The following is an 18,214-nucleotide window of genomic DNA, read 5'->3' as shown; positions in this document are numbered from 1 at the left end:
TCTGGGGAATGCGCATGAAGCCAGGGCAGGGATGATCATAACTTACGGAAGGTCCTGATTTGGTTGGACCCATGTCTGGGCTCAGAATGAGACGGCCCTGTTTTGATGGCTGGCTGCCCGTGTGCACTGAAGAGAAACACCCCGCAGGCTGTTCACGCGCAGGCTCGGGCCACAGGGGTGACATGATGGAAGGGCACTTCAGTCTCAGTTTCCTTTGTAAAGTGCCAGTCTCACAAGCCTCTCTGCTTTACCCTGGGGGTGCCTGCCCTGATGGAGGAGGGCGGCACCTGGGCAGCCAGTCCCCAGGACCAGCTGCATGGTGCTGAGTCAGACTCCTGTGGCCGAGCGCTCGGGAGAAGATCCCAGGCCCTTTCCCCACGGGATCTCTGGGTGGGCACTACCCTCAAACTGCGGTTTGGCATGCGCAGCAGGGTGTCCTTCTGGGAGCTCCATGCTCGTGGTGGGGCGGCAAGGCCAGACTGCCCACAGATGCCAGGCCTGTAGCTCGGGTGGCAGGTGTGGGGAGCGTGTGCACAGGTTGGAGTCGGGACGGCTCAGCTGTCCAACGGGTTCCCCTGGCAGACACCCCTCATTCACACGCTATCTCGGCGTGGGGCAGTGACCCTCCACGTGAGGAGGCTGGAAGAGCCAGGGGTCACCAGCAGCAAGGCCTCCTCACGAGGTGAGCATGGAGGGGCAGTTTGTAAATAGGACCACCGTGGTGAGGCACCACTGGGCCGATCTCGGCTCCTGGCGACCCTTTAGGGCAGAGAGCAGAGCTGCCCCATAGGGTGGCCGAGCCTATACATCCTTACGGCAGCAGACGGCCTCCTCTGTCCCCTGAGGGGCAGTTGGTAGGCTTGAGTTAGGAGCAGGTACTTTAACACTGTGCTACCAGGGTCTATAAATTAGGAGCCTTTGCATCAAAGGACATCTTCCACTATATGTACTTACATGTACGTTACAAATGCACAGGTAGGTATGTTTCCAAATCTAAAGAACAACCACAAAAAGAACAAAGAGAAAAGGGCTTCAGACTGGGTCTGTTCGTCGCCAAGAGCACAGGGCAAATAACCCCAGAGACAAGCCCGCGGACCAGGACCCAGCCACGGACTCACACCCAGCTCATGCCTCTCCACGTTTAGAGAAGCCACGGGGCACTTCCACAGCCTCTGCCTGCCGGTTCTCAGCCGCGCTGCAGGCCCTCCCGAGCTGCCCGGCTGCCAGGCTCGCCCTCCTGGGTGGGCCTGCCCCTGTCCCCAGTCCCACTCCTGGAACCATCAGCTGGGGCCCGACCACCAGCCAACAGTGCTGGGATCTCTGAACCCCTGTCTCGACTCTGTTTGGCAACCATAAAGCTATGTTTGAGTTTACGGGCATCTGTCTGGGTTTCCTGCCTGTGGCTCCCACAGGGACAATCGATAGACGCGATGAGAGCCGGAAATCATGGAGGGAGACTTCCGATGATGACGGTCGTTGTTGTCGTCAGGGCCTGTTGGGTCGGTTGTGACAGAGAACAACAGTATGAGTTCTGCTACGTTCTTCTAAATGCCCCTCTGGCCTGTAGTTGCGTTCAGGGAACCTGAAGCTGTAACACGGTGCTGGACCACATGGTGGGGGTGGAGGGGGTCTGCGGGTATGTTAGGGGCAACGCCACCGGCCTCTTTAAAACCACCAGGGCGTTTCTGCAAAGTTATGCCAGCCGCTGGCCTTGGGTGATTGGATCAAAACCTCTTTCCAATCCCTGGTGGTCCCTTAAGCCTTTGAGAAACATACCACCCACTTTTCTGAACCCAATGAGCGCTTTGGATTGAATTTCTGGTTTTATCGTCTAAGTTCCTTTTAAAATGGGAAGTTGGGGGTTTTGTGCACCCTGGTGCAAAGCTCCAGTACAGTACCACTTTTAAATCCGGGAATGTGCATGGGGCAGTGACCCCATGTGGGGGTCATGGAGTATTTAAGGAACTCACTTCGTGCTTGGTCGGCAAGCACCGGCCTCTTCGTGCCCCAGGGTATTCTCAGTGACCCCTTAGAAAACCCTAGATCCCCTTAGTAAGATCCAGGTGCAGCTACTCCCCGCCAATGTCTCTCGTCTAAAGACCCACAGCTGACTCTGAGCTGTTGTTTTTACTCACTGCCAAGGGCTACCATTCTCAGACTCCCAGATGGTCACTTAGGGCAACGGTCCTGGGTTTCCTTGGGAATTGGCACTTGGGGGCCCAGAATCCTGGCCACTGCTCAGGGGCTGGGCACCAGGTGTTGTGGGTACCTGGCCAAACTCAGTCCTCCTGGCTGTCCCTGAAGGAAGCTGGAGTTATTATTTCCTCTGTTACTGTTCCAGCGTCGGGGATTAACAGAGGTGGCCACTAGTGCACACTGCTGTGTTCACACCCAGGGCAGGGGAATGGACGACCACCGGGACCAGGGCCTGCCCTGGGGGATGAGGGTGGAGCTTCATGGGGGTGGGGGCCAGAGGCTGGCCTTGAACTCGTGTGGTTGATGGCTCGGGGTGGACAGACGGCCTGCAGGCTTCATTCCCGAAGGTTTGGTTGAATGCCGGTCCCTGGAGGGCCTTCTGCTCCACGGTGAAGGGTGCAGAGCCACGAGTCTGTTTCTACCTCGATGCTTCTGTTTCAGGAATCCCATCAGAACACCGTCTTTATTCCAGTCTGGTGCTGGCCCATCCTCATCATGGCTCTGCCGCAGCCACAGCGTCTGCCCATCTCGGCGAGGGCCGTCCTCTTGTTCACTGACCGTCCACTTTACATGCACGCTGTCCTTGTCCGGGGACAGGTCCCTCCTGGTGGCATGTCCAAAGTGTGCTTCTTTCTGTTGTGGAGTCTCTCTGAGTCAGAACAGACTAGACGGTATCAAAGAACAACATTCACGTGTGTATGAGACAGCTGAAAACACAGTGCGTGCGTGAGCCGGGTGCCCCCTGGCCCTCAAAGGGACCTCCCTGCTGGCGGCCTGTGGTGCAGAAGCTATGTGCTAGGCTGCTAACCTCGCAAGGTCAGTGTCAGAACCCTCCAGCTGCTCTGTGGGGAAAAGACGAGGCTCTCTGCTCCTGCCAAGATTTCCCAGCTGGGCAGCCCACAGGGGCAGTTCCACTTTGTCCCGATGAGTCAGAATCAACTTCACAGCAGTGGATTTAGATACTGATGCTCACAACATAAAACAGACGATTTCCAGAAATAAACCACCTAATTCAATTCCACAACATGGAGGGACAAGCTAACAACTGTGAAAAAAACACTTGCAAGTCAGATGAGGGGCTTCAAACCATTTGTGGAAACGTTCCATTATCTTTTAACCCAACTTTCCCCGGACCTTCGTGAAGCCCCCTGGTGACCCTGATACAGGGTGTGCCTCTGACTGAGGTGTGGGCTGCCACAGCACAGCTGCCTCTGGCACCTCCACAGGGGGACACACAGTGACCACTGACCACCGTTCCACTCGGAGGAGATGCCCAGAAAAATCTGAAGTCCCAACAGCCCGTCTATTAGCCCCGTTTGGCCTGGTGGGGTAAGGGTGGAGGGCACTTACTGAGGTTCCACTTGAGGCCCGTGGTGGTCACATGCCTGCATGGCTCCCCAACGGGAATCAGGCCACACCAGTCCCCTTCCAGCCCGGTGTCCACTCGAAGTCTGTGCTTGCCCTGCAGGAGGGGGGAGACCAGGCACCTCGTCACCTGTGAACCCCCGAAGACATCACCCTGAATTACAGAGGCAGGGCCTGGGCAGCATACATGGCCCCTGCCCTGGTCACTGCACTGCCCGTCGAAGGCAGCTAGAGGAACCAGGGGCCGCCTTCCAGTTGTGTTTATTCTACAGCCTGGTCAGTCCTGTGGGTGACATGGGCACTGAGGAAGACTAGCCAGGCTGTGGCCTTCACATAGAAGCTCCTGTTGAGCACTGATGGGGCCGTGCTGGACCAGTCCCTGCACAGCCCACCTGCGTGCAGCTCTCCATGACTACAGGACTGTGCGTAGGCACTGGGCAGCTGCAGGGCGACGCTCCAGGCTCATCTTGTACTCTGTCCACAGCTTTCCCAGGACGACAGGCTATCCACGGGCACTGGCTCATCTTGTACACAGGTGGGTTTGGGCAGAGTTTTGGTTGGAGCTTACTCTTTGCTCTGCCAGGGCGGGAGCAGCAAGACTCTAGATGCCCATTCCTCATAGAGGCTAAGGGCACCGCTGCTCCACCAGAGCCGGCTGTTGAAGATACTGGGCTGCTCACGGTGAGTCAGGTAGCCGAGTTCACACAGCAGATCCGTTTTCCACCCAGCACACTGTTTCATGTCTTCGGGTGCCCCGCCCACAGCCAACCATCTCTTCTCCCGCTTCTTCCCTGTGTCCTGTGTCCTCTCCTTCCTAACCCTTGGCTGTAACATGGTTCCTCCATAGGAGGAACACCCCCAGGGAATTACAAAGTCCCTCTACCATGGACAGACTCCACCCAGCAGGGCGTTCACAGAAGACGGCTGTCTTGCAAAGCAACGAGCGCATCTTCAGAAGCGTGTTCTGTCCAAGGCAAGGCCATGAATGGTGGGCGCCTGGCACGGGGCTCGCTCGGAAACCAGGTCTGTCTCCGTTCTGAGTTCTGATGACAACCCTCGGGGGGTGGGGCCCGTGAGACCCGCACATCAGCATCAGCACACACAGCTCTCGTTCATTCTTGGCGAGCCCCCCACCCCTGCCCCTGCCCCAGGCCTCCCCTGCTCCCAGGCCCCTCACCGGCTGGAGCAGGCAGACCAGCGACTCCTCCTGCATGATGAGCACAGGCAGCCGGGTGATGCTGGGAGCCTGGAACAGGGTGTTCAACGACGCCATGGTCTGGTCGAAGCGCCCCGCAAGGCCGCCCAGGGTCACAACCACGTCCACCTGAGTGGGACCACCGGCGTTAGGAGGACAAGCAGGGGCTGGTGGGGAGGTAGGGCGTGCATGCGGGGGTGCCCCAGGCAGGCACATGTGCACCGCGTGCATGGCAGGGTGGGGGCAGCGGAGAAAGGAGCCCAGGTTTGAGTCACTGTCTCCCAGACCCACGAGAGGTCCTCAGGGTGTGACCTCCGAGGGAGCAGGCAGGTGAGCGAGGACATCTGCTCCGAGTGTGGACAGGGGCATCCACACACAGGGCAAAGGTTGAGAGCCGGGGCCTGAGTATGCGAGTGTGACTGTGTGTGTGGAGTGTGTGTGTGTGTGTGTTTTGTATCAGTGTGTGACAATGTGCGTGTGACTACACGTGTGTGGCTGTGAGTAACTGTATGTGACTGCATGACATGCTTGTGATTATGTGTGTGATTGTGTGTGGGACTGTGTGTGTGACTGCACATGTGTATGACTGTGTGTGTTTGTGCTTGTGTGTGTGCAACTGTGTGCAAGCTTGTGTGTGCTTGTGACTGCATGTGCACTTGTGATTGTGTGTGTGTGTGTGTGCGCATGTGCACGAAGCTCACCTGGCTCGCCCGGATCCTGCCCTGCAGCACCTGCAGGCACTTGGTGAAGTCGGTGTGGTTCTGGTCTGGGGTGGCAATGATCTCACAGCCCTGCGTGGTGAAGAACAGAGACTGGGCTCAGCCGGGGGCAGAGGAGAGAAGCCCGGCTGGTGCAGCCCATGCCTGCTGTCCCCAGCTGCTGGAAGCGCTGTCTCAGCGTGGGCTGGTGAGGGCCAGCACCTTACCCAGAGAGAGAAGAGGGCGAGGGCCTTTGGCCTAAGAATGGTGCCCCAAGCGTGAGGACAGGGAGGTCCCCTGGGATTGAGAGGGCACGTTCATGGATGGAAAGTGAGTGTGACAATCGCATCAAGGTCAAAGTGTCAACTGAAGGAAAGATCAGGCTCCCAAGCATCCACTGCAGTCCCCCCAGCCTGCACCTGCCTCCCCACACCACCTAAGAGTCCCTGGGGTGGGGGGCAGGGGGCTCACTTCCTTGAGGTGCTGGAACCAGCAGGGAACAGAGCAGTGAGAGAGTGTGCAGGAGGCTCAGGCCACACACGGTTGCCTCGGGAGATGTCAGGGTGCCCTCAGCTCCCTGACAGTGGAGCTCAGGAAGCAAGCAGCCCTCTGATTCCCCAGAGGGCACTCGGGACGCTCACAGGAGGAGGGAAGTGGCCCCAGCTCATTTCCTTGTTATACGATTTAGTGACATCTTCAGTAATGTAGCAAGATCGTATGCTTTCTTTTAAGATCCCAATGAATGTGTGTTTGGTAAGTCTCTTACACATACACACGCGCACACACACACACACACACACACACACGGATACTTATCTGCTGGTGCTGATATTTCTACCATTTCACTTGTCAATCTCTGGATTTCCATTTGAAGGAAAATGGGAAAACGCGGGTAGAAGTAAGGGTTGGGGAGGTGGGGGTCCCCACCTGGGCTGTGTAGAACTCTCGCACTTCAGGCCGGATGGAGTCAAAGTCCCCGTTGATGAATTCCGGCAGGAAGCTGGAAGGGATGAAGGACACACAGCTGTGAGAACTGTGGGGCCTGAGCCTCCAGCTCTGCTCGCCGGGGTTAGAGAGGGAGCCTGAGCACGCCACAGGCCAAGGGTCATATGCACAACAGAACCACTGTCACAGGACGTCCAAGAGGACACGCCTCATACACCCACAGCACCCAGCCTTCCGGCCTCCAGCTCATCCCTAACGGTTTCTATAAAAGTCTCCCAGCTCTGGGTGGTGAGCTCTCTGACTCAGCTGTGTCTGGCTGTTCTCACTTATCTGCAAAGTACCAAGGGCAAGGCCTGAGTGGGTAGAGGGTAGGATCTTGGGGGCGGAGGAAGGAGCAGGGAGGACCAGGTGGGAACTGGTCGGGAGAGGATGGGGAGGTGAGGAGGGACATGCGTAAGAGACGTGCTTCTGGAGACATAATGACGGTTACAGTCATATGTGACAATGTCATGTGAAAACACTTTATGGAATGAGGAGGGCCATGTGTTTGGCTATGTGTGTTAGTCCTGGCTGACTGGAGAAACAAATCCAGAGACACTCATATGTTTATAAGAAGGAGCTTTATATGCAAGAGCAATTGAATATTGAGAAAACATCCCAGACCAGTCCAGATCAAGTCGGTAAGTCCAGTATTAGCCCATATGTCTGATACCAATCTATAAATTCCTCTTCAGACTCACGCAACACATGCAATGATGCCAAATGCAGGAATATCACAGGCCAGTGGTGGAAAGTCTTGTGGATCCAGTGGTGGTGGGTCTCCTTGTTGTTTCTCCAGCTCCAAGGCTCTGGCTGCCATCAGCCTAGCTCCATGTGGCTTGTCAACAAGAATGTCTCATAGGGATTGAGTGTGCATCCCACCTCAATGAGCTATATATCTCCTTAGCACCTCAAAATGAGGTCATCAAGCCGTGGCCTGATCAACAGGCTAAGCTCCACCCCTTCACTTGTAAGTCTCAAATCGACAACAGATTACGTAACTACCACACTCTGTGTACTGTAATCAGAGTTGTGCGAGCCGCTCCTCCCACAGAAGAGGCAGGGCCGTGTGTTGGACTACGATGTGTAATATAACTATAGACACACTCGCGGCTCCTCACACAGAAATGGCACTTGACATGGGCAGAGAAAACAAACAGACCAAGAGAAAATCGCCAAAGTCTCTTCATACCAGGCTGATTGCGTAAGAAACGCAAACACCGGCGAGTCTGTGAGCAGTGCTGACCCAGAGCCACCAAGGACACGTGGCAGCAACAGTGAGACGGGCACTGACTCAGACACACAGTGGCCACAGTGTGACAGGTGCTTGAGCTGTAGTCACTTGGCTGGTGGGCTCGTGGGTGCTAACTGGTAGGTGGCCTGCATGCAGGGAATCCATGCTGCAGAAAGCAGCAGGGTCTGCAGGCAGCTGGGCAGTGGGCAGAAAGCCAATGCCCATCAACAGAGGGAGGCCTGGAAGGAAGCTGCCTGGACGTCTGGTCAATCACTATGACGAGCTGGCCTCTGGCCACTAGCTGAGTGGGAGGCCCACCACACGCGGTGAAGAGTGTACCAGGAAAACGTAGAAATTATCACTGCAATTTAAACAAACCTCACAGGGACTAACCTCACACGTGGGCTCGTCTGCGTGAATGTGGAGAGAAACCCATGTGCAGTGAACGGGCCAAGCTGTTTGTGCGGCTAAGGGGATTCGAGGTTTCCTCGACTACTTCACTGCTTGTAAAGAACATGAGTCACCACAGTTTTTTAAAAAGGTCAAGAGGAAAAGAGCTGACAGAAATCCAGGCAGATTCAGAAGAGGGTGTGGAATGAGCGAGCACTGCTGATGCCAGGCAGATCCTGGCGGAACACAGACCATCAGAAAGAGGCTCACCTGTGGTCGGCTGACCACGTAAAGGCACGGGACTGCTCGGACCACAGCAAACTCCGGGTAGCTTTCAGAAGGTCGGGAATCCCAGATCATTCCAACGTGGACAACCTGTATGTGACCGAGGGGCGCTCGCTAGAACCGATGAAGGGAAAGGGCAGGGTCTCACATCAGGCACATGTGTGTCATGGCTGTGCCTCTTCAGGTTTACTCAATCTGTGCTGAGCAACAGCCGAAGCTGGACGGCGGGAGACGGGCCTGGCACCCGGCGGGAGGAAGCTTGGTAACAAGCGGGACTGACTGACGATGACACACCTGCTTTCCAGAGCGAAGAAGGCGTCAAGAAGTGACTGATGGGTTCCCTTTAGCATGGACTGCAGCTCCATGAAGAAAGCACACATCCTCACAATGGACCAAGAAGCCACATCACGACTGAGTTATACTCGATTAATGTGGCCCTTCCAGGCCCCATCCCGGTGTGAGACACAGGGATTAGTGGGTCTGCCTGCTGAGGGGCCCGTTCTGGAGGGTGCTATCTGCTAACGGACAGGAACGGGGGTGAGGCTGAGTTCTGACCGTAGTAGAGGGTGTGGATCGGACCACTCCCCTTGTTTAACAGTTATCTCAGTTCCTTACAATGGATGTAGGGAATGAGATGCTAGGCTGCGGAGAAGGAGAACTGTTTGTGGAGTGGCCTGGGGAAAGCCTGGCTGATTCAGGTTAGGAGGAGGCCAGTGCCAGAGGCCCCAGGCCATAAATGCAGAGATAAGACACAGTCCAGGGGTGGAGGATAGATGGTCAACATGTGGGCAAACTGATTGCACCATGTAGTAACTCCCACCAAATAGCCTTCCCTGCATGGGCCTGGTAAAAAGGTGAGAAACAGATAGGATTCACCTGTGAGTCACTGTGAACAGGGTGCCCTGCAGTGCCATCCTGCTGTGTATAAAATGGGCCCACTGGGGGGCAGGGGGCAGAGCCAGGAGTGGAGCCCATCCTTGGGCCAAGCATTGGGCTTACCCGGGCCTGGCCTGTGCACTCTAGAGTGAACTGCACCTGTCACCATGGGAGACACCCCTCAAATTTTCATGAGTTCCAAGGGGCACTGCAGAACCTGGAGGAGCCGGGAGGCAACACACTCCAAGTGGGAGGGGGCAGACATGGAACAGACTCTCATCCTGCAGGAATTGAACTGTAAGAACTTGTTCGACTCTCTGGGACTAGTTTGGGATTAACTTTTTTTTAATAATTTTATTGTGGGCTCGTACAGCTCTGACCACAATCCATACATCCATCCATTCTGTCAAGCACATTTGTACATAGTTTGCCATCATTTTCAAAAGGGATTAATTCTTATGAAATACATCATTACCACAATGATAAACAGAAAGCAATGACGTTGTTGAGGATTTAATCTTCTTTGCATCCACAATCCAGGCCCATGGAAGCAGTTAAGAAATGAAATGAGGTGCAGCACTGGGAATATATGCTGCCTCCCCCCAAAGCAAAGTAGAGCAAAGCAAAGCAAAGCACCAGCTGTTTAAAGAGTCAGGAGCAAAGGCATCACTCTGAGGATTAAGGTGCATCTGGCCCAAGCCATGGCATCCCCAGTCACCACCAATGCATGGAAAGCCGGAAGATGGGAAAGGAAGGCCACCGGGAAATGGGCGGGTCTGAGTTGTGGGCTCGGTGAGGACTATTCAATACACCATGGACTGCCGAATGATCCAGCAAGTCTCACTTGGAAGAAGCAGAGGGAGAATTCTCCTAGAAGCTGGGATGGTGAGGCTTTGTCTTGGGTGCTCTGGATACGTCACAGGGAGAGATCCATCCCTGGGGCAGGGCATCATTCTTGGTAAAGTAGAGGGTACAATGAGTAAGACCATCCCTGAGACAGACTGGCACCGTGGCTGGAACCGGAGGCTCCTGGGTAGGAACGACTGTGGGGATGGCAGAGACTGAGCAGGGGTTTGCTTGGCTGTCCGTAGGGTGGTTCTCATCGGCCTCCGTACCAGCGCATGTGTCAGGAGCTGTCTGCTGCAATGGTGACGTGAAGGCCGCCCGCCACCGGAGGGGCTGGCGGTTCAACCCACCAGGCAGCTCTGCAGGAGGACGCCCTGGCCATGTGCTCCAGGGAAAAGCACTGCAGGAAAACTCGATGGGGAAGCTCTGCTCTGTCACGTGGGGTCATGAAGAGTCACGGGTGTCTGAACAGCCTCCAACACCATGTGCCACACAAGTAGAAACTCTCCCTCCCTTCCTCTGACCACCTGCTGGCATCCAAAGGAGCTCTCTCTCTCTCTCTCTCTCTCTCGGATAAGAAGGAAATCTTGCTAAAGGATGCATTGCATTTCTCCTACCACTTTTGACCTTCTCTGCAGTCAGCTCAGTGGATCGCGTGAGTGCAATGCAAATTGCCTGCACGCTGAAAGCTATCTGTCCCTGCGAGTGCTCGGCACGGGCTTCCGGGCAGGAAGTTTGCTTCCGGGAGAGCAGGAGTGGGGACGAGAGGCAGCCACCGAACCACATGAGGTCGCCCAGTGCACATGTTTCGTTCCAGCCCATATAAACATGAATATACAAATGAGTGATCTATTTCAATACCGGTAGTGTAAATTAATAGTTCAGCAGCATGTACGATGCACAGGCTGCTGCTCTGGCCCAAGTGGGCCCAAGTGGACAGCACCATCTGCAGAGGGTGGGAGGCTTGGGCATAGCCGGCTGCCGGCAGGTGGTCTCTAGCCCTGGGGGGTAGGATGGAAAACTCAGACCCTGGTCTCCTCAGCTGTGGACACAGAGGAGCCTGGGAATGAGGGACTGGGGGGCAGGGGACCTGAGAGAGACCCTGAGTCTCAGGGTGGGTATTCTACACTGTGAGCAAACAGACCCCACGGACAATGAGGACAGAGGACTGGATTGGACCTAGACACCCCATGGCCAGAAATAACCCCGTCACCCAGAGCAGAGAGGCCTGGCAGTAAGCCTGGCATCCAGGAGTCCTCAGAAAAGCTCACACGTGTCGCCACCCTACCCCTTCAGAAAGGGCACAGAGGAAGGCAGAGACGATGTGAGCTATGAAGCCATCAGGGCGCGCTCTCCAAGACCAAGAACCCTGTCGCTGAGATTCAAAACGCGGCACATGAATCATGCAGAGACAGCAAACTGGCCAACAGGATCAAAGGTCATCGTACAATGATGAATACAGTGGAAGGAAGGACAAAGAACACAAAGGGACTAGAGGAGAATGAACAGAGAAGCAGCATCGAGACCAGCCTAGAAACCAGGATGACCCTAACCCACCAGAAACCACGAAGGGTTCCGGGACAACAGCCAGCCTTTAAGGGAGCACACCGCCTCGTCTTTTTCCCGGGGACCACAGCCTGGAAGCTAGAAAGAAGCCCAGTGCTTGGCTCCCGGTGCCACCGCAGGAACACAGCAGTAATCAGGAGCTCATGTGCCGCCGTGGCTCAGTGGTTCACAAGCAGCAGTGGGTTCACGGGAGACTGATGTGATCACCTGCTTCCGCAAAGATTTACAGCCGTGGCCACCTTGTGGGGACGTCCTCCCCTCTCCTAGGGTCAGAGTCAGCGCAGCTGCTGTGAGCTGAGCTTCCGTCCGTAGGCACGTTAAGCACAAGTGATCTACACACGGCAATGAGAGGCAGAGAGATCACATGAGAGTAAGAAATGGGATATGCTGAATATCTAAAATCTAGCTGTAGCTATTCAGAGACAGACAAGTGGACAGCCAAAGGATAGAAAGGGGCAGACAGCAGTGGATGGAGATGTTCCCCCCAAACAAGGCGGACATCAGAACAAGACCCATGGGGAGGCGGCTGGTGCTGTTAGGTACCGTTGGGTCAGCTCTGACTCCCAGCTAGCTTCACCACACACAGCTGCATCACCCTGCACCATTCTCACAGTTGTGGTCACCTGCGAGCCCGCTGTTGCAGCCGCCGGGCAGGCCCATCTCCTCCAGGGTCTTCCTCTGTTCGCTGCCCCTCTACTTGAGCAAGCATGATGTCCCTCCCTTTCCAGGGACGGGCCTCCCCTGATGCCATGTCCAAAGTACAAGACAGGAAGTCTTGCCATCTTCTTTTCTACAGTCTTCTGGTTGTATGTCTTCCAGGCTAGACTTGTTTGTCCTTTGGGCAGAACTTTCAATATTCTTTACCAGCACCGTAATTGAAAAGCAGCGATTCTTCTTCAGCCTGCAGTATTCAATGTGCAACTTTCGCACGCATGTGGGGCAACGGAAAATACCGTGGCGTGAGTCAGGCACATCTTAGTTCTCAAAGTGATGGCCTTGTTTGTCCGCACTTTATAGGGGCCTCATGTCCTGTAGCAGATTTACCCAGTGCAATACAGCCTTTGATTTCTTGACTCCTGTTGCCATGCGTATTGATTGTGGACCCAAGCAAAATGAAACCCGTGACAAATCTAACCATTTCTCCATGTATCAAGATGTTATCCCCTGGTCCCGGGAGGGTTTTGGTCTCCTTACAGTGAGTCGTAATCCGCACGGAAGGCTGCAGTCCTCGGTCTTCAGCAAGGGCATCGTGTTGGGCAGCCAAGGTTGTGTGCAGGTTGTTAAAAGGCTTCCTCCAATCCTGATCGTCCTCCGGTCTTCTTTATATAACTCGGCGCGATGCAATCGGGATGATGAAGGACAAACCCAGAAGCAGAGCTTTCCTGCTTGAAAGCCACACGGGGATAAAAAGGGGCAATCCCACAATGACAAGAAGGCCCCTTCATGAACACAGGTAGTTAATTTACATGCAAAGCCTCAAATACCCAAAGTGAAATCTGACAGAACTGAGAAGGATAAACAGGTAAAAAGGTACCATGCATGGCAACCGTGAGGGGTTTCGACAACCCGCTTGCTGGAAACCGGAAATGTGTCCAACCATCCGGCCCCTTCCGAGATCTTTCTGCCTTGAAGATTCTCTTTGGCTGTGCAGTCCTCCCCCTCTTAGAAGGCCCCTTACCTACTAGGACTCTGCCAGTGCCCGCTCCGGTGCTGCCAGGCCCACCACTGGCCTCAGAGTTAACAAGCACCTGCCATTGTCTGTAGATGTGCACGTGGCAGGGCTGCCTGTGACAGTCCCCACGGACTCGCTGCTCACAGTTACTCAGCCAAGACCTTGCAGCAGAAGCCTGGCTCCCAGGCTGGGCCCCCGGAACCCCAGACATTTGTCTGTCTGTCTCTGTGTTGTCCTCCTCTCCCGCCTCAGGCCCCGTCCCTCCCGCAGAAACGCTGCAGCAACTTAAGTAAACATTCCCGTGAATGTGCACCCTTATTCCAGGGGGCTGTCCAATCTTCATTCTGAAAAGAGGCATTGAGAGCACAAGAAGGGCCTTCAGAAAGATAACGGCGCTTCCCACACACTTCCTGCAGCCCCCCAATAATGCTGCGACTTAACGAGCCCTGGTGGCATCGTGGTTACTCGGGCTGCTAACTGCAAGGGTGGCTGCTCAAAGCCACCAGCCGCTCTGTGGGAGAAAGATGAGGCTTTCTGCTTCTGTGAAAAGTTCATCTTGGAAACCGAGGGGCAGTGAGTTCTACCCTGTCCCGGAGGGTCAGCACGAGGCATGGACTGGACGACTGTGAGTCTGGTGTTTTGATTTCGTCGTCACCACAGTGACTTAGCATCACCCACGGCAGGGGAGCACAGACAGGCGAAGGGTGAGAGCCTCATTTGCATACATAATGACAGAGATGTCGATTACAGCCCATCGTGGATGTCACTCACATACAGTAATTAAGAATTTTAATTTTCTTGTGCATTTTATCCTATTTTCTACTCCTTCTTAAATTATCTCAGGAGAGCACACATCTAATCATATTTATATATAATTTATAACCTATATCATGAAATACATAATTAAATGTAAAGGTAATTAAGGAAAAATATAATTTATATATCAAAACAAGCTTATTCAAATACATGCTTACAAAATACATTAACGGACATAGGACATACTTTTAGAGTTTAAGTCCACCATACATTTTTTGATTAAAGAGGCACTTTCAGCAGTCACCTTCCCATCGCCCCCAACTGCTACTGGGAAGTTGATGCATGCAGTGCCCACAGCTCACACGGTGGAAACCAGGCTTGTACAGCCCGCTTCATGTTAAGAAGGAGAGTGTTCACGCGGCAGGGCCTGCCAAGAACACATGGAAGCTGGGCCACTCAGAAAGCACGTGGCTGTGTGGCTCCCACGCGCCCTCCACTGAGATCTCTCCCACCCTGGCCTGAGCCAGCAGCCTACTGTCCACGAGCCAGCCCCGGGGAAGAGGGGGTCCTCTTTGTGCGGGGAGGCACTGGGTCTGCCCTCCCAGCTACAATGGCCCTGCTCAGAAGACCACTGCTGACCACCACTGAAAAGCACCAGTTCACAGCTCATCACCAGCCTGTCCAGCCTGAGAAAACAGACCTTAAAACAAATGGACAGCAGAAGTCCAGAGAAGGTTATGTCCAGGAAAGGGCCAAGACACCCATCCTGTCCCCACCACGCTGCCCCCGGGAGAGTGGAGGATGGAGGACCACAAGGGATGGCTCCGTGCTGAACGGGCTCACGTGCCGGGGTGTGTCCGGCTCTCAGGAAGATGGGTCAGGATGAGTCGGATGAACTCACAGGCGGTGGGTCAGAGGTGACCAGAATAGCTCAGAGGGGTGTGGGTAGGCCTATGGGCAGAGAGCAAAGGACAAGAGAGACGATTCTAGAACACCGATCAATGTGGGACAGAGGGGAGTCTGCCCATGTGCAGGAGGGGCCAGCCTGGGGAGTGTGGACCTTGACAGAGCGTTGGATTAGGATGGAAAGGGCCCCAGGCACTGTGCACTGTGCCCACGAAACAACGGAGGAAAGTGCCCAAGGGGCTGAGACGGGAAGGGTACATCTGGGGTCGTCTGCTGGCCTGGCTGGGTTCCTGCTGCCCCTGAGTCCTCATCTGCCCTTTCTCCCCACCGCCTCCCTCTGCACCTACCCTTGCTCCGTATCAACGCAGAAAGAAAACAAAAGGGTGAAAAATCATCCGTCACTTGCCCCTGCCTCTGCAACCCTACTGCGAGGCTTCCAGGCACATCCCCCCATCCCGCCCCTGCTCTGCAGGGCTGGGCCCGGAGCACGCTCCGTGCAGGCGGTCTTGCCCCTCTGGACTGTCACTCACTCTGCCGCCCATAAGCTCTTTGGAAAATGCAGCTCCGGCCACAGCCTGCTGCCCGGTGGAGGGAAGAGCCTCTGCGAGCTGACTCCTGGCCCTCTCCCGGCTCCTCTCCTGCTCCTGTCCCTTGGCCTCCAGCTCAGCAAGTGAAAGAGTGTTGGCTCCTGGAGAGAAGCAGGTTCTGCTTCTGCGGACCTTTCCTCCTCTCTGCACAAACACCCCCCCTCCCCATCTTTGTAGCTGGCCTTCACCTGTGGCTCTCAGCTAAGCAATCACACGACCACACCTCAGTGAGGAGGCTGTTGGGACGATGCCGGTGCCCCAAGGCCTCAGGCAAGGTTAGGGTGCCCCTGCTCCACGTTCCAGGACCACTCCACATTCTGTTCTTTTACTTCCGTTCCCATGGCTCACTGCCAGTGCTGGGCATCCCCTATACCCCAGGGGCACCCTCTCCTCCTGCTGCCCTGTGACAATGGTGCCAGCCCTCCTCAATGATCAGGACTACTCACGCCACCAGTAGCGTGGGCCAACTTTGCTGAGCAGGAGGCGCCGTGTGGGCTCGTGGCCCCCTTCACCTCTGGTCCAGCGGTCCCAGAGCTGTGTCTCCTGGTGGGAGCACTCCTGCCTTCGGGACCAGGGCCTCCGACCAGCAGAGCACGGGGCCAGGAAACAGAAAGCTGGATGTTGCGAGGGTTAGATGGGAAGTAGTGATGGAAACACTCCCACTTCCACCCCTTGAGTCCTAAAGTCTGTGAATCCTAGTCCTTGGGGGGAAACAGTACTGTGGGGGCAGTGAGATAATGAGGCTCTTCGAGTCAGTCTCTCACTCCCACCACAGCACCTTTCCCTGCCTGGTCTGGTGAGAAGGTGGGAGACCTGACAGGACTCATGTGTAAATGTCATCCTGTGGGGCACGAGATGGGCCCTCTAGGAAGTGGGGGCGGGGACTCATTACCAGCAAGAGGCAGGCGTGGAGCTCCTTGTCTTCTGGATCTGGGATCCTTCCCTACACAGTGAACCTCCTGGATCCAGAAGACCCCTTAGAGGAGCAGCGGCAGAGCATGGAACAGAGGGACGGACTGCCCAGTCCACCGAGCAGGCAAAGCGGAGTGCGTTTGTGCAGGAGCGGGCTTGTGGAGAGGGGTGCCTCTGGGCACTTAACTGGGCCCTGCAGTTGGGCTTGTTGACCACAGGAATGGAGCCGAGTGCCTTCTGGTTGAGGCTTACTGGAGTGGGTGCCTGCCAGCGGGCACTTCATTCAGGGAGCTGGGTTTGCTGCCCCATGGTGCTCCAGCTGACTGCCTCACAGCACAGCAGTGTGCCCCTGTGAGCATGTATGAGCAGACTTGAAACGTTGTTACACAGCGGTTCTCAACCTGTGGGTCGTGACCCCTTTGAGGGTCGAATGACCCTTTTACAGGGCCGCCCGATCCATGACAGTAGCAAAAGTGCAGTGATGAAGTAGCAACGAAAACAATGTTAGGGTGGGGGGGTCCCCACCACATGAGGGACTGTATGACAGGGCCACCGCGTTCGGAAAGTGGAGAATCACTGTAATGTAACACATCCTGATGAACAACAGCAGCCCGGACAGTTCCCACCGGCCTGACAACTGTGGTACCACCCTTAATAAACCCTTTGATCATGAATTTTGTCCTGGGGTCTGTGTAGCTCTTGAGACAGCTACGAGAAGGCAGCGCGGTAAAACAGAACATTAACTAAGAGGACACAGCTGCCAACCGTAACACCAAGAGAGAGGAACCCAGGGAACACAAACTTGGCTTTATCTTAGTGCCGCTGGCTAGCCCATGGCAAGGGTAAGCACTGGCGCCCACGTCTCATCGCTGACAGCTGGGGACGCAGTGGGCTTGGGGGAGTGCGGGCACACGGGGAACGCACTCTGCAGTCTCCATTGCACTCCAGCTACCCAACTCCAAGAAATCTGAGCCGCAGGCACCAGACTGGGGACACAGCGGCCAGTGATACTGAGTCCTGTCCTGGATGGCAGGTGGGCACTGCCCATGGGAAGGGTTAAAGGACAAAGGCGCGGGAACGAGAGAGGAACTGGGCAGAGGATGAGTGGCAGGAGGGCGCAGAGGGAAGAGCAGGAGGGTGCAGCAGTGGGCTATGGCCCCACGGCGGCTGTCACTGTCACCCACGGCTGTGCTCAGGGAGAAGTTCTCCAAGCCCACAGGAGGCCCAGGGTCCATGGTTCCGGGCGAGTGCGCCCCTCCCAAGCACGGCATACCTGCCCACCTGCCTGTGGGGCCTGGAGTGTGGCTAAGATGCAGCCGGGATTCCATTGAGAGACTAGGAAGGAAGTCCTGGCAATCGGCTTCAGAGAATCAGACCGTGAAGACCTGGTGGGTCACCAAGCCACTGTCCACAGCAGGGATGTGTGCGCAGTGCAGGGGTCAGGGGGCTGGGGGGCAGCTGGCTTCCTGTGGCAGGAGGGGCAGCCATGTCAGGGCAGGGGGGTGGCAGCTGACCACCTTCGTGGGCTCCTGGAGGCTGTGTCTGGCTCGACAGTGGAACAACTCACACGCCCCCGCGCTGCCTTCACTGGCATTCAGCGCTCACAAGGGTTCTCAGGAGCCAGGCAGAGGCTGTCATGTGAGCGCTGGGCTGCAAGCCGTGAGGTCAGTGGTTCACAACCCTTAGCCGCCCTGAGGGAGACAGACGAGGCCGGCAGCTCTGACAAGACCTACAGCCTCAGGAACC

General features: G+C 55.6%; 1 protein-coding gene across 3 annotated transcripts in view; it reads right to left on the bottom strand.

Moving 5' to 3' along the window:
- TPK1 (thiamin pyrophosphokinase 1) overlaps positions 1-18,214 on the bottom strand; it is a 35,954-nt gene that overhangs the window by 4,502 nt on the left and 13,238 nt on the right. For all 3 annotated transcript variants that reach the window (XM_004713977.2, XM_045288980.1, XM_045288979.1), the window contains exons 5-8: positions 6,382-6,454; positions 5,458-5,547; positions 4,739-4,885; positions 3,547-3,658 (exon numbers count right to left, since the gene is read on the bottom strand). In XM_004713977.2, the coding sequence (XP_004714034.1) occupies positions 3,547-3,658; positions 4,739-4,885; positions 5,458-5,547; positions 6,382-6,454 (422 nt within the window). The remainder of the gene's footprint in view (positions 1-3,546; positions 3,659-4,738; positions 4,886-5,457; positions 5,548-6,381; positions 6,455-18,214) is intronic.

This window comes from Echinops telfairi, unplaced genomic scaffold (assembly GCF_000313985.2).
Source record: "Echinops telfairi isolate 266 unplaced genomic scaffold, ASM31398v2 ScPeMD7_23;HRSCAF=83, whole genome shotgun sequence".
NCBI classification, from domain to species: Eukaryota; Metazoa; Chordata; class Mammalia; order Afrosoricida; family Tenrecidae; genus Echinops; species Echinops telfairi.
This window is presented reverse-complemented; position numbering and strand designations above follow the sequence as displayed.